General features: G+C 40.3%; 1 protein-coding gene across 1 annotated transcript in view; it reads left to right on the forward strand.

The window, feature by feature from the left end:
- Nucleotides 1-13,300: 13,300 nt before the first annotated feature.
- Nucleotides 13,301-26,741, forward strand: part of LOC115777470 (uncharacterized) — a 45,130-nt gene continuing 31,689 nt past the window's right edge. Inside the window, exons 1-2 of the mRNA XM_030725377.1 lie at nt 13,301-13,498; nt 14,196-14,357. Coding sequence (XP_030581237.1) covers nt 13,454-13,498; nt 14,196-14,357 — 207 coding nt within the window. The 5' untranslated portion in view covers nt 13,301-13,453. The remainder of the gene's footprint in view (nt 13,499-14,195; nt 14,358-26,741) is intronic.

Consider the following 26,741-nt stretch of genomic DNA (forward strand, 5'->3'; position numbering starts at 1 on the left):
TATTGTCTGCATTTTATTGGCTGTCATATTATTCTGTCTGGGTTTTAAGTTTATCACCATCAACACAGTATCAGAGCACGTTTGATATGGATGGTTGGGACAAAGCATCCTGACACCAGAACGAAGGGCCCGTATGCAGACTTCTTAATGTTAGACATCCTGTTGTTTCATTGAAATGTTCTCTTAAATCAATGTAACTTTTTCCATTTGTTTTAAATTACCGTTTCTATTTACCTTCACATAACAGGAACATAGGCTCTTGAGATTCAAGCTGTTTTTTGCTCGAGTCCTGACTAAAACAGATATCAGTACAGGTTACACAATAATTCACAATTTATACGCAGTGAAAAACACAAAATAAACTTACACACAAACTTAAACAAAATACCAGACTGAAATATGGGAACATCCAGAATTTTATAGTGAGAAATAAAGGATTTGTTTTGGTTCTTAGAAAGGTAGAAGCATTCAGGTATCACTACCATTACAGCATAAAACTCGTTTAGGTTTTTTGTGCTTAAAAACACAGCAGCTGCACATTAATGGATAGAGTCCCATCAGTGCTTGGTATCTGACTGATTTAGTGAGTCACAAACACACAACAGTGGCAGTACAAGTACCAGGACACCACAGACTAACATTCAAATATTCTTCAGACAGGTATGTGGGCTTTTTATCCTCACCGTTTAATCAGCATATCACAGATAAACTAATATCCACTGACCTTTTGGAGGAAAAGTAAAACTGTGGGAGAAGCAGTTGGCTAAAATATTCCCCAGCTTTTGTATAACAGTATTAAAGGGGGGCCCTCATCCTCAGTAGGTTTACATAAAATCAGCACAGCCAGTTTGGATGGGGAAGCAGAGGGTGAGCAAAGGAAGAGCGCATTAAAGTTTTTTCTTTGTTTTTTTGGCTCTGAATAACTCTCTGAAATGGTAAAGTTTTTGGTGTAGGATGTACTCCCCCAGTTGAACCCGTATCAAAATTAATTCACTAATTGATTGCTGAGCTCTAATTGTGGAGCCACAATTTCTTAAACAGGGTAACAGGCTGAGATTCAGAAAAGGAAATGTGCTTGCCCACAGTTTTGGTTTCTAGTCCATACACTTCCTACAGTGTCATGCTCATAAGTACAGAATATCGGAGCGGACACCCCAGCTGCAAAGTCACGAAGAAGAAAGGAGAGCAGTCGTATCAGTTTCACAGTCAGAGTTATTGAGTGCTGCTGTCAAAGTACACACAGGTCTGGTCCACACAACGACTGTTACAGTAGATGCTTTCACACTGGCAACAGCACAGTGTTGTTATAAATCCATTGTATGTATTGTATGTTAATGCCACACAATATTTTATCTATGCATTAGGAATTAATCTCATCATTTGGTGAGTTCAGCTTGGATTAGGGTTCATGATACTGTTAGGATTTCTTATTATACCCCAGAGACATATTTCAGTCATTCTAATTGGGTGTTGAAAGCTCTCTAATAATATTTTTTTGGATTAGTAAAAGCCAATTACAGTTTAACCACCAAAACATATTGAACCCAGTGGATCTGAGGGGATTTACAGGGCAGATTTATCTTCCCGTACTGTCGCCTTTACATCTGTGGGCCATTTAATGCCTGCAACTCATCACAAAGCTGATTGTTTTCACCCAACAAAACTATTTGGAAATAGTTATTAATCTCCCTCCCCAGTGGAGTCTATTTTTGCTCAGACATAATCTGCCGGAGTCTGATTGAGCTGCATAATCCCAGCCCCTCCAGTGTCTATTGGATGTCTCTGTTGGTGGCTGGAAATGTGACCCCACCCCCGCCTCCTCTGGCGTAGCTTCTCTACTGTATGAGTCTGCCCTGGGGGCTAAACAATATGCTCCTATTTTTTTTCTTTTTTAATTAATCAGAACCTAAATCTGTGTGTCTGAGAGCAGAGCTGCTGTCTGATTTCTGCATGGATTGCTTACGCTCTCCTTTATTTCCCCCCTTCTTCCTCTGTTCTCTTACCTCAACTTCTCCCTTTTCCCTTCTTGGTCTTCCTTTCTTTTTCTGTCTTTCCTTCTTTCCCTCCTTTTATTCCACTGCCAAACACCCATTCATTCTATCTGCCCCCCACCCCACCACCCATACCTTCTTTCAAACTTTCGGTCATTTCTTCCTCCTTTTTCTGTGACTTAGTACCCAAACAGGAGCTGATTCAGGGTCAGTAGTTTTTATTCTTGGTCGGTAAGCGGGTAAGTGCGTAACTGAGCCTAAATCATTTGCAGCTTCTCTGTGACACTGTGCAGCCGTTGGAGATGCACTGAGGTGGAAGTGAGTGACAGCTGGGCTGGTCCAGGAATGAATGGAGGATCAATGACACATATCAACAGACAGGAGGGGAGGGGGGACGTGTGTGTGTGTGTGTGTGTGTGTGTGTGTGTGTGTGTGTGTGTGTGTGTGTGTGTGTGAGAGAGAGAGAGAGACAGAGAGACAGACATGCACACACAGAAATCAAAAATCCATTACGCAGTGAAAACGTTAATAATTGAATGACAAAAACTTCTTTGTGTTTAAGTGAATATAAATAACTGCATGATCGACTGCTGTGTGACATAAACTATTAAATACAAAGAACATGTTATTGAGTAAGGTTTATATTTGTGTTGTGTTTAATGAGTTTATTATTTTTAATTTACATTTACCTTTAATAAACCTTGTTTTAAAAAGAGAATATACGTTATATATTGTCAGTACTTACTGTTTAACCAGGAGCCTGGTCACTGTACAGATTCTATATAAGAGCTAGTTAAAAAGTAGGATACTGCAGAGTGGCATGTCCCCCCCCCCAAAATAACAGCAGTCATTCGTTCTGTCAGTCCCCCCTAACAGGAAGTCAGTGAGCCCCCTCTTCTGGTAACAATGGAGCAGCACTCCTTGGTCAAACTTGTATTCCAGGGTTGTAGTATGTGACTGAGGGCCATCAAAACTAAGTGGATCTAGTATGTGTAATGTCTCTGCTGAGAGGGATTTCTTTCCATAATTTTTATTTATTTTGTGGTTTATATATTTGATCCAGTGGTGACGTGTCTTCTTGACATGAACTAAGAATCAATGAAATGTACAGTAATGCAGTCTTTCCTCGTCTTCCTCAGGCCCACACAAAATGTTGCCCAGGGCCCTGTCTTCATTCAACATAATTATTAATAGTTGCTTCAGTTGCTTACCTCAGAGTTGATAAAAGTTTTACCACCCTGCCATTCCTACAAGCCAGTACATGGTCCAGTCAGTACATCACTGGAGGCTTGGAATACCCAAACCTCCAGGGACCTATTCCCAAAAATTCCTAGTGACGACAGTCTTAAGAAAATTACATTTTCCAAGGATTTCTCCTCAAAGGCATTATAATTGTTATCAGAATGTGCAAAATTCAACTAGAAATTTCACCACGAGGTCACAGTGTGTCTGGAAGTGAAATGTTTGTCAGATCTCAGGCAGAACTGTTTGATTAATACAGTAGATTTACTATGATACAGGCAGCTTCTGTGTAGAATATTCCCTGCCACAACCATGTGGGACAACCATGTGTGAACGTTTGGTGCCTGGTCCCCCCGTGTTGTTGAGCCTATATTTAAATTGCTTTGACTTTCTATTTGTCATTTCCAGATTCCCGACAATCTCCCCGACACAGTATTATAAAGATATCTGCACTAGCAGCAGTCTTTGATGAGATACATGGAAAAAATACACAATACTGTGCCTCATCTGTAAATCTGTAAAATCTGTAAGATGCAAGATTTAGACAGACTGTTGTAAAAAAAAAAAAATACATGGTAGTATTAAATTACTGCCATGTATGCTCAGACTTATTAATAATGGTAAATGGACTGGTACTTATGTAGTTCTCATTCACCAAATCACACATACATTCATACAGTGTTTTTGCTATATCTAAGCACTTTACCTGACATTCACACACTCTGATGGATGCATCGGGGGTAACTCAGGGTTTAGTATCTTGCCCAAGAACACCTTGACACACAGACAAAACTGGAGATGTCTTTCCAAAACATCTCCAGTTCTTGATCAATCATCACAAAGGCTTGACTGCACCTCTGTAAGGACTTTTCTTTACGAGGTCAACTGCAGACCACTCACAGCTGATCACTTGAATGACCCATCAGGACCTGAACCTTTAACTCCAAACCACATCTTGACCATGAAGTCCAGAATCATTCTGCTCCCACCTGGAGAGTTTGTCAGAGGTGATCTTTATTTTCAGAAGAGGTGGCGTAGAGTGCAGTATTTGGCCAGTGTTTCTTGATGGAGGAAAGAATACCTTCTAAATTTACAAGAGTGGCAAAAGTGGCAAACAAACAGACGAAACATGAAGGTCAATGACATCATCCTGCTGCAAGATGAGCTGGCACCACCCAATGTCACTGAGGTTTATCCAGGGTCAGATAATAGCATGAGAAAAGTAAAGTTGCTGGTTAGCAATACCACACATAACAAAGGGGGGAGCCACACAGCTAAAACTGTCTTTCTTGAGAGACTCATTCATAAGGTAGTTACACTGCTAGAAGCTGAGTAATTATTTGCTGGATGTTAATAAATGGTTTAAAGAGCATTCCTTGTTAATAAGTGTTGTTTGCAATGAGTATTCTGTGTAAGGAAATCCCACATGTAATTTGGTGAGAGTGTAACTGTAGCTGTAATAATATTGTTTATAAAAGTTAGATAATTTTTCTTTTGCTTGTCTATGTCACAGTTGTGAATTATGTAAGTGGCATCTCGTGTTGTTTAATTCAATTTATGGTGCTTTTATTTTGAAGGTCAAGCTCACTGAGACTGATTGTTCTGCTAGCATGTGTGAATGAGCGGAGGCCACCAAAAGAAGCAAGAAGTGAGCGTGAGCGAGCAATACGCTACTCAGAAAGTTAAGCTAGTTGGAATGGATGGAGTGGATGTTACAGGCTGAAGGGCTTCTGAATCAGTCTTATGCTGGATATAACAGAGGAAGCCTCACGTGCTTATTTCTCTCTAAATCTGACACTACTTTTCATAATTCCTTTACATGATTCCATCCATTTTGACAAGATCTACAGCATCACTGGTGGAAATGCAGCCCCAGACCATCACAGAGGCTCTACTGTGTCTTATGTTGTACCTCTGTCCTTACTGTGCATACAGATGACAATTTGAACCAAAAATGTCAAATTTCATAATACCTGTTGCTAATGATTTTCAGTGCTGTTCCTGTATAATGTATATGTCAGCCTTTTCTTTCTGTTTCCTCCCTTAAGAATGGCTTCTCGACAGCTACCCTTCCATTTCTGATGAAGCTTCAGCAAACACTACATGCACCAACTGAAGGGTCAGATGTATCTCTCAGGTCCTGTCAGGGCTTTGCTGGATATTTTGCTCACACTGGCTCATCCTGTGAGTTAGATAGGTACAAGGACTGGACTGCAAATGTCCAAAGAAAACATGTTCAAAATTTAAAAAGTTATGAGTCTGGCTTCTTGGAAGCACAATATACAGAAATTAGTGGTGGCTCAAGTCTTTTACACTGTACTATATGCCTACAAATGTGAAAACCGGGTTAGCTATTAGTTTGTTCTCATATTTAACATGAGCACTTTTATATTCAGTCAGAATGATGAAGGTATGATGGCTTATTTGATGCGCTGCCCCTGTGTCTCTTCTGTCTGGCTGATCCTCGTCTGGTGCTGTCACACGCCCCAGCTCCCCTTTTTCTGGTCTCTCCTGTCCTGCTTATAGAAAAGAAGCAATCAGTGCACCAAATTCCAATAAAATCTCTCATTTGATGTGATGATTAGATCCTCAACATATTATGTATTTTACATATGCATAGTGAACCAATTCTTTGTTCACAAAATGGTGCCACTGAATTATTCATACGTTTGACACCTTAGCAGATAGGAGCTTCAATGCATGATTGGAATGACACATCAAGAGATCCTGGCTTCTATTATTTTCAGGGCTATTCCAACAACATCGTTCACAGATGCATGTTAATATCCTGAATGGTGAGTTCAAACTTCGATGACTCACCTTCCCCCAGCAATGCCTGATTCCTGATATTGTGTCAGTGAGAGACAGTAGCTCTACAACCACCTTGGAGACTTCTGTGGATCCAAGCAGAGAAGGGGACCAAGGAAGAGGACAAATTCTCCTATGAGAGAATTTTGTCACTCAGTCTCCAGAAGCATGGGTCAAATAGTGTGATCTGGAATCCACACAATATGCTCCTCGGGGAAGACATTTATGGCAGCTAGATGGGCATCAAACCCTACACTTTCAGTGCTGTTTTATGTAGGCCAAAATACAATGATTTGTCACGACTTGGTCTTATATTGAAAGTTTGGGCAGGAAATCCTTTTTATTTCCATACCTGATGCTGCTATTGCAGCTGCAGTGACTGCACAGCCAAGCGGGATTTCGCTTCCATCCAGCTACAGATTTATCGTCACCACTGCTGCAGCACAGCTGGAGGATGATGGGTAAAACAAGCACTCGCACGCTTCCAGAAATATACCAAAGTCATCGGGAGTCTCAGTGCCACATAATTTTAAGAGAATTAACTTTTAACTAACCGTAAATTGTAAATGTAGAGGTTTTCAGTGAGGTTTCACAGTGACAGAGGGCAGATGTTCATTTATGCATATTAAATATAACTGTGATAAGCCTTAATCTGTTTATATCCCTCAGGTGCTAAAACAGCTTAAGCGATGTTGTCTTGAGTGTTAACATTTGATTGTCGTGTAGTTTGGCTACAGTATATGTCTATTTTAATATCAAATATGCAGGATTTTTTCACAAAGTGTGGTAGACTTAAGTCTACACAATATTCTGTATATGACGATTACCCACAAATGTTTGAATCCACACAAATACAAAACAATTTGAACACATAAAACTATTTTACAAAGCCTGTCTAAAAAATCACATTTACATGTATGCAGACTGGTGCTTCAAAGTGATGTTATATCTACATTTTTGCTATAAACAGAATTATTATTAATATCAGTGTTTAACTGTATTATTTTAACAAGAAGGTAATCTCTGTCACTCTCCACCCTGCTGATTATGCCTCGCCATGGTTGTTGTTGAGATGTGAAATTTTAACTTAACTTTAATTTTAACTTAAGTTTATTGATTTATTCTGTCTTACAGAAACCTGGTTACAGCAGGATGAATATGTTAGTTTAAATGAATCAACACCCCCGAGTCACAGTAACTGTCAGAATGCTCGAAGCACAGGTCGAGGAGGAGGATTAGCTGCAATCTTCAATTCCAGCTTATTAATTAATCACAGACCCAGACAAAGTTTTCATTCTTTTGAAAGCCTGACTCTTAGTCTTGTCCATCCTAATTGGGAAAATCAAAAACCTGTTTTATTTGTTATTATCTATCGTCCACCTGGTCCTTACTCAGAGTTTCTGTCTGATTTCTCAGACTTTTTATCTGATTTAGTGCTCAGTTCAGATAAAATAATTATAGTGGGTGATTTTAACATCCATGTAGATGCTGAGAATGACAGCCTCAACACTGCATTTAATCTATTGTTAGATTCAATTGGCTTCTCTCAAAATGTAAAGGAGCCCACCCACCACTTTAATCATACTCTGGATCTTGTCCTGACATATGACATAGAAACTGAAGACTTAACAGTATTCCCTGAAAGCCCCCTCCTGTCTGATCATTTCTTAGTAACATTTACATTTACTTTAATGGATTACACAGCAGTGGGGAATAAGTTTTATTACAGTAGAAGTCTTTCTGAAAGTGCTGTAACTAAGTTTAAGGATCTAATTCCTTCATTGTTATGCTCTTCAGTGCCAACACAGTGCAGAGCAGCTACCTAAACTCTGCTCCCAGTGAGGTCAATTATCTCGTCAATAGTTTTACATCCTCACTGCGTATAACTTTGGATACTGTGGCTCCTCTGAAAAGGAAAGCTTCAAATCAGAAGTGCCTGACTCCGTGGTATAATTCACAAACACACAGCTTAAAGCAGATAACCCGAAAGCTGGAGAGGGAATGGCGTCTCACTAAATTAGAAGATGCTCATTTAGCCTGGAAAAAGAGTTTGTTGCTCTATAAAAAAGCCCTCCGTAAAGCTAGGACATCTTACTATTCATCATTAATTGAAGAAAATAAGAACAACCCCAGGTTTCTTTTCAGCACTGTAGCCAGGCTGACAAAGAGTCAGAGCTCTGTAGAGCCGAGTATTCCTTTCACTTTAACTAGTAGTGACTTCATGGATTTCTTTACAAATAAAATTTTAGACATTAGAGAAAAAATTATTCATAACCATCTCAAAGATTATTCTTCATGTTCGGCTGCTTTCAGCACTGCTGGTATTTGTTTAGACTCTTTTGCTCCAGTTGATCTTTCAGAGTTAACTTCAATAGTTACTTCCTCCAAACCAGCAACATGTTTGTTAGATCCCATTCCTACTATACTGTTCAAAGAAGTCTTTCCAATTATTGATGCTTCAATCTTAAAAATGATCAATCAGTCTTTATTAGTTGGCTATGTACCACAGACCTTCAAGGTGGCTGTAATTAAACCTCTGCTTAAAAAGCCATCACTGACCCAGCTGTCTTAGCTAATTATAGGCCAATCTCCAACCTTCCTTTTCTCTCAAAGACTCTTGAAAGAGTAGTTGTAAAACAGCTAACTGATCATCTGCAGAGGAACGGTTTATTTGAAGAGTTTCAGTCAGGTTTCAGAATTCATCACAGTACAGAAACAGCATTAGTGAAGGTTACAAATGATCTTCTTACAGCCTCTGACAGTGGACTCATCTCTGTGCTTGTCCTGTTGGACCTCAGTGCAGCTTTGATACTGTTGACCATAACATTTTATTACAGAGATTAGAGCATACTATAGGTATTAAAGGTACTGCACTGCAGTGGTTTGAATCATATTTATCTCATAGACTCCAATTTGTTCATGTAAATGGGGAGTCTTCTTCACACACTAAGGTTAATTATGGAGTTCTGTGCTAGGACCAATTTTATTTACATTATACATGCTTCCCTTAGGCAGTATTATTAGAAAGCACTGCATCAATTTTCATTGTTATGCAGATGATACTCAGCTTTACCTATCAATGAAGCCAGATGACACACATCAATTAGTTAAACTGCAGGAATGTCTTAAAGATATTAAGGCCTGGATGACCTCTAATTTCCTGCTTCTAAATTCAGATAAAACTGAAGTTCTTGTACTCGGCCCCACAAATCTTAGAAACATGGTGACTAACCAGATACTTACTCTGGATGGCATTACTTTGGCCTCCAGTAACACTGTGAGAAATCTTGGAGTCATTTTTGACCAGGATATGTCCTTCAATGCACATATTAAACAAATATGTAGGACCGCTTTTTTGCATTTGTGCAATATTTCTAAAATTAGAAACATCCTTTCTCAGAGTGATGCTGAAAGGTTAATTCATGCATTTATTACTTCTAGGCTGGATTATTGTAATTCATTATTATCAGGCTGTCCTAAAAGCTCCCTGAAAAGCCTTCAGCTGATCCAAAATGCTGCAGCTAGAGTACTGACAGGGACTAGAAAGAGAGAGCAGATTTCTCCCATATTGGCTTCTCTTCATTGGCTCCCTGTTAAATCTAGAATAGAATTTAAAATCCTTCTCCTCACATACAAAGTCTTGAATAATCAGGCCCCATCTTATCACAAAGACCTCATAGTACCATATCACCCCAACAGAGCACTTCGCTCTCAGACTGCTGGCTTACTTGTGGTTCCTAGGATACTTAAGAGTAGAATGGGAGGCAGAGCCTTCAGCTTTCAGGCCCCTCTTCTGTGGAACCAGCTTCCAGCTTGGATTCAGGAGACAGACACCCTCTCTATTTTTAAGATTAGGCTTAAAACTTTCCTTTATGATCAAGCTTATAGTTAGGGCTGGATCAGGTGACCCTGAACCATCCCTTAGTTATGCTGCTATAGGCCTAGGCTGCTGGGGGGGTTCCTACAATGCGTTTCTTTTCATTCACCTCTTTTCACTCTGTTTATTCCACACTCTGCATTTAATCATTAGGTGTATTAAACTGAGAACATTCCAGAGACCTGAACAGCAGTTACACATGTGGATGAATACACACACTGTTAGACCCTCATGGGACAGAATCTATCTGCCAAGTGATAAAGAGCTCAGCAGGGTTTGGCTGATGATTTCATTTAGCTTTGTCGCTCCAAGCATAAACTTTCACATCCCAGAGTCATTTGATGTAGAGTTAGAAATTTTATCTCATAAATACTCTGCCAGTCAAGTAAAATGCTGTGCAGTTGTTATACAACATTATACAATATGGTCCAACAAAGACAAAATATGTGACAGAAATGAACTAATCCAGTGGTTTACAAAATGTGGTGCATGGGCTCCCTCTAGTGGTACACATAGGTCTTCATGATTTTAAGATTAATATGCGAATTGGAAGAAAAGTTTTGGCCCACATCCTCTGCTGCTCAACACACAAATGCATTTTCCTTAAATGAAATGTGGCTCCACAAATAAATAGGCTTTCCAAGAGTATAAGATTTATTGCCAAGAAGCATCGTTATAATAAAGAAATAATCGACGTAACCCTTACTTCCTTACTTTTTGTGCTAAGTTTTTACATGTAGTTTAATAGACCAATGTTGCAGTATTTTAATGCTGGTTGTAATGGTGGTACTTGAGGGGCCAAATGCTTTCTGAGGTGGTGCTCATTGTAAAAAGTTTGAGAACCACTGATCTAATCTCTCTGAAGTGGATTTAACATTTTCTTTCTTGATAGCTAACAGTTTGTGAGAGGGTTTTTAGGACGCCAGGTTATTTGAGTCAGCATGGATGCCTTTGTTTTAATTTCATAAAGAAGAAAGAGAGAGGGACTGTGGTCTGAGTCAGCTATTTTGGGGTATTTCATTTCACAGAATTCAGTCTAAAACAATATAAAGTCTCTGAATGGACTCAGAAACCAGCTCAGATATCAGTTAGTATTCTGCTTATGCCAGCAGGACAGGCAGTGCTCAAAGTTTTCAGTCAGTCTGAAGCAAAACTGTCTCAGGCTTTAAAGTGAATTGTATCCATGGCAGCAGACCCAGCTGCTGAGGGGATTCAATTACACATCTGCAGTTTTCACTAATAGAATTTGTGTTTTCAGAAATGATCTTTGTTAATTTAAAGCTCTTTAAACTATTCTTACTTAAATAATTCATAAGAGGCCACAACAGTTAAAGTGTGCTGCTTATCAAATGAAGCATCAGTATATGAATAATGAATGAGGAAATTCTCAGTAACTGGGCCAACCATTAGCACTGCTGTAGTTACAGTCATGGCCATCATCACAAATCATAGTGACAGGATAGCTGTCCATTAGAAATTGCTCATACTGCAGACTGCAATGATCATACATTCTCATAGTGCTTTAAAGTGTATAAAATAAACAGTTTATCTCTGGTACCATCACATCCACAGGCAATTTAGAATCACCAATTAACCCAACAATTAACAGCAATTAACCTGGGCAGGCACAGGAAGAGCATGCAGCCTCCCCACACAGAGGCCATAGTGAGGGTTGGAAATCCTAAACACTGCACTGCATGCTGTTTCTTGAGTTGATAGCACCATGAGGTGATTGATAACATACACGAGTTTAAAAGGTAAAGGACCCATACCTGATTGAACAACACGTCACGTAACCATGGATGTGAATAGGCTTATACCACAAAGGATGTAATTATTTATGGGGAAACCTAAGAACGATAACTCCTGTAAAAACTAATAAGCTGCAGTGACTGCACCCTAGCTAGTTAAGGCTAGCTCCTGAATTAGCCCTCTGATGCATGAATTATGTTCAGTCAAAATATCTTTTTTTTGAATGTTTTTATTTCTCTTCAGGCAAGAAAAAAATGCAATTAAAATTTTGTTTATGAACCTATTTCTCATGGAGTTACAAATATGTCCACTCAGCTGGACACCATGCATTTGGCTTTTCAACCAGAGAAATGTGTATTTAACACACCAATAATAGAAAATGATATTGCATCCTTAGATCAACTGTCACTATCACTAATATTGACTAATTCTGATTCTGATAATGACATTCGAATAACACATAAAAATTAAAAAGAAACAACTCCCCATGACTGGCCAATGGGTAGCAGTGTATGGGATGATGCACAAGCATCCACTGTGTTGACTGATATGCAACAATAACAACAAAACACAGGCATATACAAGAGAACAGCTTTGAACAGCCGTCTACTGTAGTGACCACTATGCATGAAAGGGTTAATCTTAGCTATAATTTCAGGAAATAGGAGAACTTAAAGACATCTTAAATGATTAAAAAAAATGTTTTTTTTTTAGTTGCTCACATGTGTGAAAGCTGCAGAGGATGATCCAAGAACACACAAAGTAAGAGGAGAATGCCAGAAAATCTTATGTTCTGTGGAGGAAAAACCTTTGTTAGTTTGGCAGTGAAATCATGTTCAAAAACAACTAAACTGCATTTTCAGTTTTATTTGGAAGGAAACAACATTAGAAGCTCCCTCATCATCTTCTGTGATATGATAGAGAAGAAATAACAAAGATGTGTTGATTACAGCGAAACTGACACGTGCAGGAAAAACTACTTATGCATTTTAGTTGTATGGAAACATAATTTTAAGGAGACAGGATTCCTGAGAATGCAGTGTGGGTGCCGGTCAACAGCTGACAGTGAGCAGGGTGGCACTGTCTGTTAATGAAAGCTCACTTTAATATAGTTGCTCTTGATGCTCTGTGCTACACTGTTAAATGTTACTTGTGGTAAAATGAAACCATCAGATTAAAATCTGATTGTGGCCGGTTATTGAAGTAGGACAGAATGAATATTGATTCATCAGTAATGTTTGCCTGTGCAGACGGCTGCTGCTGTGCTCAGGGATTTTTATGAATGGCTCTCACACACTGTGTGTTGTGTATGAACTGAAGCATACTGCAGAGGCCAGTGGTGATGGAGAGGGGGAGGGGTGTGATAGGAAATTAAGGAAGAGGAAAAACGTGAAGGGTAGAGACTGGGAGAGGAATGGGCGTTCTTCCACGGATGGATAAGCCTGCACTACTGTTTTAATTCTCTTCTGTCTGACTCATCTCCCCTCTCTCTTTCTGTTATCACACTGGTGCATTCTGCCTGTGTGTACTGATCAGCACAGTCGCACACACGCATACAGGCACTGGCACGTTAACAGAGGGAGCTCCGCCTCCTCTGCAGTGTAGCGACAGCTAGAGAGGGGCAGCAATGGAGGAGCCAGCAGTACAGCAGGAAAAAACAGAGGGATCATGGGAAGGAGGGCACGATGAAGGAAAAGCAGACTGGAAGAATGAGTGCTCCCTCTCTTCCCTCCTTAAACATTCCTGCCTTCTTTGCTGGTCATCTCCCAGGGACACCGACATCATGGAGACTGATGAGAGAATCCTCGCCAAGACAGCCGAGATCAGAGTAAGAAGACCGCAGCACCTAGCACTGGTGTGTGTGTGTGTATGTGAATCTGTGTGCATGTGCTTTTATACATTTGCGTGGTGTGTCTTGTGTTGTTCATTTGTCAAATGGTTTGAACAGCACCTTTTATCATTTGTGTGTATGTGTGTGGTTGTAGGGTTTCCAGTTTGGGACCCTTTCATCACTGCATTTCCCATGACGCTGTCACGTGATGTCACGATGCTGTAGGACTAGTCTCACAACGATGAATCTGTAGATACACACTCAGTGCAAATCTGGATTGCCAGCTGAGTAAATCTTGGACCCTCCTGGTCCCTGAAACCTTCAGATGTTGGTGGTTTCTCTATAAACTGAAGGAAAAGGCCAAGTGTGTGCACAGCCAGTAGCAATTGTGGTGCCAGGTAAATAGTCTAACAAACAAAAAAGCTCTACTTTGAAAAGAGGGAGCTAAATAGTGTATAGACCTTTTTGTGTCTAAAAACTGAGACACGGTTCTTGAGTTCATGCTGCCAGTTTGTTGAATTTATGTCTAAACATGTGTCTGCAACATTAAAGCCACTGACAGGTCACTTGTAACTTAATTTTAGGATCATGTGGTGTTTCACCTGCACCTGTTTGTCTGTGTGTGCGTGAATCATTCCACAGTGGAAATCATTCTGCAGTTCTTAACTGTGTCTTTACGTGTGATTGTGTGCAGGAGCTGGAGAATGCAGTGGCAGTGGAAAACTTGGAACTTCAGGAGCAGAAGTCAGACCGCAAGGAGCTGGAGGAGACCCTAGTTAAATTAGAGAAACACAAAGAGAAACTGATTCACCAAATAAAGGCAACCAGACAGCTGTGCTATGAAGAAAGTCAGCAGGTAATGATCAACAGTACAACTGCACTCTGACAGTATGTACTCAGTATGTTTTCAACATTCACACAGTATGCTACTGAATCTAGGACAGCAGCAGGCAGCAGCAGGAACCACTGCACAACTGGATGTAAGGTAGTTAAAATGCTTGGATGGTTAAATGTGCCTTGTAGTCTAAAGTGCTTCAAATGGTTAGTAAGACTAGAAAATGCATAAATGTGAGTACATTACATTATTTTTCTATTATCAGTCAGTTGTCAGCAAAACCTAAATTAAATTATGACTTAATGACTCGCCGCATTTATCGCTCACCTCTCTTTTTGTAGGAAATTGAAATCTGTACTTCTGACCCATCCTGGGGTCAAGAGAGATCTCCCTGTTATTGCTTCAGTTCACAGCACAGCAAAATCGAGCACCTGGTGGTCATTCTTGCAGACATTCAAGAAACCTTTGGATACAAAACACACTAAGCCTAATTCCACACAACACACAAATACAAATGGTGGCCTCAAAAGTCATGTGATTAGCCGGAGAGTTGTTTAGTCTTCCTTATTCTCCTCTCTTCAATGCCCTTTTGAGCTGTGCTCACTTATTGACTCATGTATTGACTTCCATGTTGTGGAGAGGTAGGTAATTCGATGGTGTTGGGATCATTCATGATCAGGATTGTTCCGCCCTGTGTTATCCAGACTGGATGAATACCTGCTGTTAGCAGAACCCTTATTTGTGCTGCCAGGTGATCGTGGAGTGCTGTTAGGTTCCTCAGCCAACAAGTATGGTTCATGTCGGGTCCTGGTGTTGTCCAGCTCTTCATTCCAGAGACTTGATGTTGAATGTCGTGTTGTGATCTGCTCTTAGTTCCAGCAGCCATTTGGCACTGGTGTTGTGTGACACCCCTGTCTTCATTGTTCAGTTTCAGCTCTGGGTGGGTCTTCGTTGTGCTACTTGTCCCTTGTAGCTGAGAGTACATACTGTGTGGATCTTTGGAGAACAACTCAATTATACTGTATTTATATAGTGCCAAATCACAGCAACAGTCACCTCAAGGTGCTTTATATTGTAAGGTAGAAAACAGTCAGACAACCCCCTATGAGCAGCACTTGGTGACAGTGGGAAGGAAAAACTCCTTTTAACAGGAAGAAACCTCCATCAGAACCAGGCTCAGGGAGGGGGGGTCATCTGCTGAGGGGGGGGGGAGAGAGATTAATAATAACTAATGATTAAATGCAGAGTGGGGTATAAACAAAGTAAAAAGAGGTGAATGAAAAGAAACACTCAGTGCATCATGGGAACCCCCCCCCCACAGCAGCCTAGGCCTATAGCAGCATAACTAAGGGAGGATTTCAGGGTCACCTGATCCAGCCCTAACTAAAAGTGTTAAAGGGAAACTAAGACATAATAATAATAATGTTTGAAGTTAAAGTTTTTAAAACATGTGTAGCACCATTTTGTGATGTCATGAGGTTGGTTGCTTGGTTGCCACTAATAGACATTAGTTTATTTTAGCTAACTTGTGACAGAATCAATAACGCAGTGGAAAACAAGGAAACTAAAATTAAAAAGCAGTCTAAGGTGGTTACTTTTCTATATCCCCTGGCTGCAGCAAACAGATTTATGTTATGAAACAGAGGCTCAGCAGTAAGTGGTTCTTTATGGCTGGCTAGCTGTACTGAAATGGGAAAATGCAGCTATGAGTCATAATGCTCAGGTTTGTAAAGCACTTTATAAATGAGGAATGTGAGGTGAAGAGCCTGTTTGTCAGGTGCGCTGGTAATACACTGGACTGACAGGCTGACGTCAGGCACTGTTTGATTTTTCCTCATCGGGTCAGGCGTACAGACCAAGTGTTATAATCACATTGCAGATCTCTGCAAAATGTAATCAGCATTATTTTGTGCAATCAAAGTTTCATTGCCAAAGGACATCCAACCAGTTTACAACATAACAGATTACATGAGCATCACACCACAAACATTGATAAGTTTCTTACCAAACCACAATCGGGAATCCTGATATCTATCAGAATTTCTGCAGGGAGGGTTAGAGTTACGCTAACCCTAACCCTAACTTCTCTATTGGGGTAATATGGTACTATAAAGTCTTCATGTGAGAAGAAGATTTTAAATTAAATTCTGGATTTAACAGGGAGCCAATGAAGAGAAGCCAATATGGGAGAAATATCTTTTTAGTCCTGTCAGTACTCTAACTACAACATTTTGGATCAACTGAAGGCTTTTCAGGGAGCTTTTAGGACAGCCTGATAATGAATTACAGTAGTCCAGCCTAGAAGGCCAAGGTAATGCCAGAGACATCTGCAGAGTAAGTAGAGACCATGTCTCTAAAATTTGTAGGGCCAAGTAAAATAACTTTAGTTTATTCTGAGATTAGCAGCAGGAAATTAGAGGTTATGCAGGCCTTTATGTCTTTAAGACATTCCTGCGATTTAAACCCTTTATTTACCACAGGCCCGCAGATGGGTCATTCGGCACTGTTGAAGTGCTGCCATTCACAGACTTCCACCAGGAGTTATGGAAATAAAACTATTAACCCTGAAGTGCAATTTCTCTGCTTTCAGAAGGCATCTGAATTTTTCTGATAAGATAAACAGCTGCGTAATTATGGTAATTCAAAGTGCATTTGATCTTACCTCTCAATTGTTGTGTCATCTGGCTTCATGGCTAGATAAAACTGGCTATCACCAGCTTAGTAATGAAAATGTATAGTACAGTATGCCTTCTAATAATACTGCCTAAGGGAAGCATGTATAATGTAAATAGAATTGGTCCTAGCACAGAACCCTGTGGAACTCCAGAATTAACCTTAGTGTGTGAAGAAGACTCCCCATTTACATGAACAAATTGGAGTCTATTAGATAAATATGACTCAAACCACTGCAGTGCAGTACCTTTAATACCTATAGTATGCTCTAATCTCTGTAATAAAATGTTATGGTCAACAGTATCAAAGCTGCACTGAGGTCCAACAGGACAAGCACAGAGATGAGTCCACTGTCAGAGGCTCTAAGAAGATCATTTGTAACCTTCACTAATGCTGTTTCTGTACTGTGATGAATTCTGAAACCTGACTGAAACTCTTCAAATAAACCGTTCCTCTGCAGATGATCAGTTAGCTGTTTTACAACTACTCTTTCAAGAGTCTTTGAGAGAAAAGGAAGGTTGGAGATTGGCCTATAATTAGCTAAGACAGCTGGGTCAAGTAAAAGCAGTAAAACCTTTTAAGAAATTGTTTAATTACCACCAACTTAAAAGCCTGTGGTATGTAGTCTGTTATTAAGATAAATTAACTGTATTTAAAATTGAAGTTGATTAATGGTGAAACATCTTTGACCAGTGTTGTAGGATTGGGGTCTAATAGACACATTGATAAGAGCATTGTGTAATAAATTACCTATTACACAATGGTAATAGGAGGTGGTTAGTGTGTGATATTACTCATTACTCTGGCTTAAATTTACTGCTCTTGTATTGAAGTTTGTTTCGCAGTGGCAAGTGGGTCACAAATTGGCATCAGCACTTTACATATGAGTGGGTATTATTACACTGATAAAAATATCCTGCCCTATCTACATAATAAAATTAAGGCAACTATTTGCATAATTTATTTATGTTGACCAAGCAAGACTGTTCTGTGTTTAAAGTACTTACTTATTTCTTTACATGAAATATAAAATCCAAGTAAAGTGAAGTTAATTTTGTCAGGTAGATTAAGCAAAACTAAACTTTATATAAATCACTCAACTTTTTCAATGTTGCAAATTAAATTAGCATGTAAAACCAACTTCATTTCACTATGTAGATCAAACAAAAAACTTTTGTATAAATTACTTAACTTTGTTAAATGTATTTAATGATTTTTCTTAAGTAGAATTAACTTGATTTTTGCATGTACATGTAAAGCAAAACAATTTGGTAAATGGACTAGTTCTTATATTGCACTTTTCTACTCTGTCTGAGCACTCATACAACACTTTTACATTCACCAATTCACACAAGCACTTTCATGACATTCACACTCCAACGCTTGCGTCGGAGAGCAACTTGGGGTTCAGTATCTTGGAGGATACTTTGGCATGCAGCCCAGAGCAGCCAGGAATCGAACCACTGACCTTCCGATCAGTAGGTGACCTGCTCTACAACCTGAGCCACAGCTAATTTCATTTGTATTCATATATATTTTTTTAGATATCTAAAATTATTTCTGAAAGTGAAATTTATTGAATTTATAACAGATTGTTCTCTTCCTGCTCTTGACGAAGACGGCCGTATTCTATCTATCTCTCTCCCTGCCCTCCCCATCTCTCCGCTTGCTGTGAGAGCGTCTCTTACACACTGTCCGAATAAGAATAAGATTAAGAGCAACATGGATCTGGCAAACTGGGCCTTCACCACCATTGATCGAATTTTTTCCACTATGAGATCGGGGAAAGGGGAGCCTGCGTGTCCGAGTGGAACAGACCCGGTTGGATAGTCATCGATTCTTGGAGCTCGTGGAGACCTGTGTGCTTCTCGGCCCTCGAGGTTGAAGACGTGGAAGACGCCTACATATTCGGCCATTTGGTAGCGGTATCTTTTCTGTTTGGGCTCGGAGGATACCTGATTTACCGGGAAATCAAGAAAATCTGGGCGGCAGTTCGACATCTGCAGAGGCTGCCGACCCAGGTGGATGGCCTGTCCAGAGCCGTACAGACTCAGACTCAAAGCAGGGTGGACCTGAGCCGTAGGGTTGGTGAGTAGAACGTGCTCGCAGGCGAGAGGGTTTCGATCTGTAGAGAAGGTTCGGTTCTGCACAGTGAGGACGGTAACTAATGAATTTGGATTATTGGATTTATTGAATGGTTTCCCAGTGAGACTGAAGGCTGTTGGAAAAAAACAAGCAGCCTGTTCCAAAACAACATCTGCATTATCAGGAATTCGGCTCCCTAGCCGGCCTTGGGCCGGCAATCATATCTCTCCAGGACTATGTGTGATGGTCGCTCTCCCCCTCAGCCCTCTCTGTGATTTGTGAAGCTGGATCTGGTGTACCACGGCCGCTGATGAACTTCCACCACTATCAGCGAACTGTTTTGGCTAGGAGCTGGCATCTGGCTCCACAATGCCCCCACCCTCTCGTCTCCGTCTGCATCCCCTCCTGACCCTGACCTTACCCACCATATTGCTATCCTGGCTTTAAATGTGCAAATATGCTTTTGCTGAGGTGTTTTTTGGAACCTCGTACGGTGTTTTTAATGAATACAATATGAGATGATTTTTTTGAACCTAACTATCCCAGTGTATCTCTTTCTGTCTCTCTGCTAAAGGTAGCGCTGCAAGTCAGCTGCATGACCTCAGGACACCTGTCCCCCCTGTTTGCTTCTTTTTTTGTATTTCTTGGATGAGTGTTCTGGAACGCAAAATTTCATTATATGTTTTCATTATATGTTTACATATATATGACAATAAAGAAACCTTGAAACCTTGAGATTGAGCACAAATACAGATTCTATTCACTATTTTACTATTCCTAACAAAATGAGAGTTTTTAAAGTAGCATTTCATATTGAGGGAGCACGGTGGTGCAGTGGTTAGCACTGCTGCCTCACAGTTAGAATACCATCTGCAAGGCCTGGGTTCGATTCCACCTTGGCCCAGGCCTCTCCCTCTCTCTGTGTGGAGTTTGCATGTTCTCCCCGTGCTTGTGTGGGTTTCCTCCTGGTACTCCGGTTTCCTCCCACATTCCAAAGACATGCACTTACTGGGGTTAGGTTAATTGGCTAATCTAAATTGCCCATAGGTGTGACTGAGTGCGTGAATGTGAGTGTGAAAGGTTGTCTGTCACTCTGTGTTGGCTCTGCAACAGGCTGGCGACCTGTTCAGGGTGTACCCTGCCTCTCGCCCTATGACAGCTGGGATAGGCTCCAGCCCCCCCGCGACCCTTAACGGGATGTGCGGAAGCGAATGGATGGATGGATGGATTTCATATTGAATATGTATTCAGTCTTATCTGAATTGCATGCCTAATAATGACAAAAACTTCATAAGAAAAGGAGTGATATTGGGGGGAAAAAAGCATTTCTCATGTCAGAAATTATCACTTTTTTGAGCAACTTGTTTTATTTTGAATATGCAAATATGTGAACAACATACCAAAAAAACAGAAATTTTGTCTTCCCTAGAAGTGCCAGACCAATTGACAAAGATGTGTAGTATGAAAGCAAAAAGAGGGGTAACAAACAAAAGGAGGAAAGGCTTACAAGCCATCAGGATCTTTTTTCCGTATCAGATTAGAAACACATACTACTGCAAATCAAAACAGCACGTATAAAAAAAAAGATGCTTTTTCCCCAAACTTTCTCCTATCAAAGGAGAACGAATCATTTGAATCTTCTAGAAATATTTGACAAGTAAAACAGGCAACAGAGTAAAGAACTGTTGACTCATGTGTTCAGTTCTGCTCCCTGGCTTCAACAGGAGTTCCATGAATCAAATAGCTAGCTCAAGCTATTATACAAAATACAAGCTAAATAAAAGAACTGAGATTAAAGTGGCTTCCATGGGTAGAACAAAGGAAACATAAAATACAACCAATCAGGCTGTGTGTCTGTGGCAGTTTATTGCACACATTTAATAATTCTATTAAACACTGTACATGGAGCAATGATTGTTTAAAAAAAAGAAAAAACTATATGTGTGTGTGTGTGTGTGTGTGTGTGTGTGTGTGTGTGTGTGTGTGTGTGTGTGTGTGTGTGTGTGTGTGAAGTACATACACAATTTAAGTCAATTTTGCATTGGCAGAGAAAATGTATTTACGAAAGACATATCAACTGCATTTCAATATTAACCTACATTCCTCAGGGTTTACAACTTAAGAAGACATCCATGTAGATGTCATGATAGAAATGATCAAGCCCCTGTCTCACTGAGAGGATCAGCTCCTCATCCCCTTCAAGTCCATGCAGCAACTTGCATATCCCTGGTAGTGGAAGTGTTTCTCCCTGCTGGCCATGATGTGAGGATCTGGAAGAGGACCTTCAAAGTGAGATATGTCAATTTCAACATAGATTTCATTATGTCATGTGACCTTTCATACTATGACAGTCACACTAATCACCTCCCTGTACAAAATAACTCTTTTAATACTTAGTTTAAGCTGCTGAAAATTTTAATAGTAAAATTTTATCATAAATTGGCAAAGATAATATACAAGGCATATATGGAAAGCAATACCTACTATTCACTCTTATGTTTATCTTAGAAATGCATTACCATCTTTAAATAGCTGGGGGCTCATATATATATATATATATATATATATATATATATATATATATATATATATATATATATATAATATATATATATACGTGTGTGTGTGTGTGTGTGTGTGTGTGTGTGTGTGTGTGTGTGTGTGTTTATATATTTATAAAATGTTGCAACCATGTTGCAACCCTGGTCTATACTATAAGGACCTGATCAAGATTAGAGCCTAAAGACGTTCTATTTGCAAAGCAGAAAGGTCACTTAATGTTAGCTAGCTAACAAACTGACTAATGCTATCCTAGCATATTAATTAATAGGCAGAAAAAGACAAAAACATGTACCTCCATGACGTTCAATGAAGAATTTGTAGCCTTTGTCCAGCTTTGAACGTGTTGTCTGCATGTCATAGTATATCCTAAAACCGTATTTGTGGCAAATGTATTAGACTGCGTAAACTCCATCCACCGGAAGTAAAGATCCCCATCATTGGGGCCAAACGGAAGTTTTGTAACGTCATGTGAAAAGGGTCTATACCAAATGAACAACGCAGATGAAACGCAGTAAAGATAACAAGATTATTTTTTGTTGTGTGAATGAACTTAAAAAGATTGGCACCTAGTACTTGAACAATTTATTTTCTGAAAAAACTTACAATGTCTTGTATCTTGAACAAATGTTTTTGACCTCATTACTATGTATATTTGTGTAAAGATACTAACTTGATTTTTATTGTTGATTTCACAGATTCAGTTATGTTAGATTTACTTCACCGCAGAATCATTTTTATTAGTGTAGTGGCCAACAGCCTGTGTTATTTATGTTTTTTGAATCAAAATTTCAAGGAAATTCATCACTTTCGCTTGTATTAGGACAGTGGTTCTCAAATCCAGGCCTCATGGCCCAGTGTCCTTCAGGTTTTAGATGTGTCCCTGATCCAACACACCTGAATCAAATGGCTGAATTACCTTCTCAGTATGTAGTCAAGTTCTCTAGAGTCCTGCTAATGACTTCTATATTTGACTCAGGTGTATTGAAGCAGAGACACATCTAAAACCTGCAGGACACTGGGCCACGAGGCCTGGATTTGAGAACCACTTTATTAGGATAAGAGTGAAGACAGGCTTCTAGCCAGGAAAATTTCACAATCCGATGTTATTGGACAACTGGGGGTAGGGACTGGGATTTTCTTGTTCTTAAGTGGGCCACTGCACTCCTGACTTTGGGATCCACTGGTTTAGAGGAAGAAATTATTGATGTTAGCTAAAAGATCAAAAGGGAAGAAAGAATCTAAGTAAATATCAGTTGTTCTTAACCTTGCTGTGCTTAATGGCATGTCAGTGAGTAATTTTTTTCTGTTTAAAATTTTAATTGTGAAGAAATTCAGCATGGTGGTGTGGTGGTTAGCACTGCACCTCACAGCTAGAAGAACAGCTAGAAGGTCTGGATTCAAATCCACCTTGGCCCGGGCCTTTCTGTGTTTGTTCTCCCTGTGTCTGCGTGGGTTTCCTCCCACAATCCAAAGACATGCAGTTACTGGGGTTAGGTTAACTGGTGAAACTAAATTGCCCATAGGTGTGAATGGTTGTCTGTCTCTTTGTGTTAGACCTGCAACAGGCTGGTGACCTGTTCAGGGTGTACCCTGCCTCTGACCCTATGACAGCTGGGATAGGCTCCAGCCCCCCTGTGACCCTGAACAGGATAAGCAGAAGAGAATGGATGGGTGAAGAAATTCAATAAATTATTACTAGTTAAGGTTAAAGGAATACTCAGCTCATAAACTGAGTCATAATAATAAAATATTAATAAAATAATGACATAATTGACCTATGTGGGAGTAGAGTTCAGATGGCTGCTCTGCATTGTGATGGCATATGGCACTGAAGAAAATTTAATTCAATTCAATTTTATTTCTATAGCGCCAAATCACTACAAACAGTCGCCTCAAGGCGCTTTGTATTGTGGGTAAAGACCCTACAATAATACAGAGAAAACCCAACAGTCAAAACGACCCCCTATGAGCAGCACTTGGTGACAGTGGGAAGGAAAAACTCCCTTTAACAGGAAGAAACCTCCATCAGAACCAGGCTCAGGGAGGGGGGGTCATCTGCTGTGAGGGGAGGGAGACAGGACACAAGACATGCTGTGGAAGAGAGATAGATATTATTAACTAATGATTAAATGCAGAGTGGTGTATGAACACAAGGTGAAAAGAGGTGAATGAAAAAGAAACACTCATTATGGGAACCCCCCAGCAGCCTAGGCCTATAGCAGCATAACTAAGGGAGGGTTCTGGGTCACCTGATCCAGCCCTAACTATAAGCTTGATCATAAAGGAAAGTTTTAAGCCTAATCTTAAAAATAGAGATGGTGTCTGTCTCCTGAATCCAAGCTGGGAGCTGGTTCCACAGAAGAGGCGCCTGAAAGCTGAAGGCTCTGGTTAGACACTATGTTTCTAAGATTTGTGGGGCCAAGTACAAGAACTTCAGTTTTATCTGAATTTAGAAGCAGGAAATTAGAGGTCATCCAGGCCTTAATGTCTTTAAGACATTCCTGCAGTTTAACTAATTGATGTGTGTCATCTGGCTTCATTGATAGATAAAGCTGGTTAACAATGAAAATTGATGCAATTCGATGCAATGCTTTCCAATAATACTGCCTAAGGGAAGCATGTATAATGTAAATAGAATTGGTCCTAGCACAGAACCCTGTGGAACTCCATAATGAACCTCAGTGTGTGAAGAAGACTCCCCATTTACATGAACAAATTGAAGATAACAGTGGAAGAATTATATCCTTAGTAACTTAGCACTTTCAGAAATCTACTGTAATGAAATTTATAACCCACTATTGTGTAATCCATTGTAAATTTAAATGTTATTAAGAAATGATCAGACAGGAGGGGGTTTTCAGATAAAATCAGATGGAAAATGTCTGAGAAATCAGATAGAAACCAGGACCAGGTGGACAATAGATACCAACAAATAAAACAGTTTTTTGAGTTTTCCCATTAGTGTGGACCAGGCTAAGAGTCAGGCTTTCAAATGAACTAAACCTCTGTCTGGGTCTTTGGTTGATTAATAAACTGGAGTGGAAAATTGCCTCAGCCTGTGCTTTGAGGATTCTGACAGTTAGTATGACTTGGGTGTGTTGATTTATTAACATATTCATCGTGGTGTTACAAGGTCTCTGTAAGGCAAAATAAATCAATATGTTGACCAATTATTAAATCATTTACTAACAGAGACTTGGAAGAGAGAAACGTAATATTTAACAATTCACACTTAACTGTTTTACTCTTTCGAGCAGTTGAGGATGCTATATTATCCTTTTTGGTAACTTTTCATGCTAAAATATTTTTTGCTGATTTTTGTGGTCTGGGAGCAGTATGGGGATGGAGTTTGGGGAATAAAAAGAGGAAAGCAGCTGCAGAGAGATGTGTAAGACTGCAGCTCTGCTTCTTGGTTCAATACTTGATAGTTGGGGGCGGGGGTGGGGGGTTAATAAATTTGGCCAGATTTCTACTAATAAGGGCTGCTTTATCCAAAGTGGGATGGATTGTAAGCACTTAAGCTTAGAAAGAAGTGCTTGTATGAATGTGTGTGAATGGGTGAATGAGGCATGTTGTGTAAAATGCTTTGAGTGCTCAACATAGAGTAGAAAAGCACTATATAAGAACCACTCCATTTATCATTGCAGCTTTCCTAGATACCTCTACATCAGGGGTAGAGGGGTTTCGCTTAACCCCCTTAATTGGAAGGGAAGGCAAAATGTCAAAAAGTAACTTAAAGGTCCAAATTGTGTGTTATTTTTGACATCAATTCGCGGACCGGAAGTGGGCGGGGCCGGAAGTGGCCCGCGGGCCGCAAGTTTGGACGCCCCTGCTCTACATGGTTTCCATCTGCCTGTGGAATTTCAAAGTACTTACAGCGGTCCTAAATGTCTGCATGTTGTCTTCTGGTAGCACAGTGCCCTCAGTTATGATTGCCTTCGATCTCTTTGTTACCTTATAACTACACTTCTCTTGTCTAAATGAAATTCTGATGTCATTACTGTAGATCCGTGTGGTGTGGATCAGTGAATCAATATCTCATTCAGTCCTGGCATACAGCTTGATGTCATCCATGTAGAGTACGTGGCTGATGTTTGCTCCATTCTGTGGTCAATATCCATAGTCAGTCTTGTTAATGATCTGGCTGAGGGGCTTCAGGCCTATGCAGAACAGCAGTGGGGATTGAGGATCTCCTCAGTAAATCCCTCAGTTGATGGTCATTTGTGTAGATGGCTTGAAGTTGGCCTCTAGTGTTCCACAACCACATTCAGTCCCTGGAGACTCTTAGGGTCCTGTTGATCGTGTACCGTTCTAGGCATTCCAGTATCCATGTATTTAGCATTGAGTCATAGGCCTGTAATCAATTCAAGCAGTGCACAGGTTGGTCAGTCTTGTCTTACAGTCTTAGCTGCAATGATATCTGACAGGAGATTCCATGTTGTGCTGAGGCAGGTTCTTGGCCAGTAGTTGCATGGGACTAGTCCTATCTGGGGGTCCTTGGGGTTCAGGTCTGTCTGGCTTTCAGTCAGCCACTCCAGGTGCTTCTTAGCAACTGTTTCACACATGCATGGCCACACACACACACACACACACACACACACACACACACACACACACACACACACACACCCTCTCAAGGTTTACTGTGTTCATGTGTGCAGATCTCACTTATTTATTGACATAAAATACAAGACTTCTATGACATAACTTACCGACTGTCTTTAAACCACTTTGAGAAGTTTTGTTAATCGCAAAAACATTTTTATCCTTCTTCCTCTTCCGTTTTCTGTTGTGTGCCCCGGAGAGCACGATTCAAATGGGGTGGGGGTGGGGGGGCAGGAGGAGGGGAGGTGAAGGAGCACAGGGGTGCCTAATCAGCACCGTGACTCTGTTATTGATCATATCATGCACAGCTGTTAAATACAGAAAATGCCGACTAGAGAAATTATTTCCCCACATCGCTTTGGCACCCCCCCCCCCCCCCCTTCCCCCTTGGCTTTGGCACCCCCCCCCCCCCCCCTTGGCTTTGGCACCAACCCCCCCCCCCCCCCGCGGCACCCCTATGCATTGCATATAGTGCATACC

Source organism: Archocentrus centrarchus, unplaced genomic scaffold (assembly GCF_007364275.1).
Source record: "Archocentrus centrarchus isolate MPI-CPG fArcCen1 unplaced genomic scaffold, fArcCen1 scaffold_54_ctg1, whole genome shotgun sequence".
NCBI classification, from domain to species: Eukaryota; Metazoa; Chordata; class Actinopteri; order Cichliformes; family Cichlidae; genus Archocentrus; species Archocentrus centrarchus.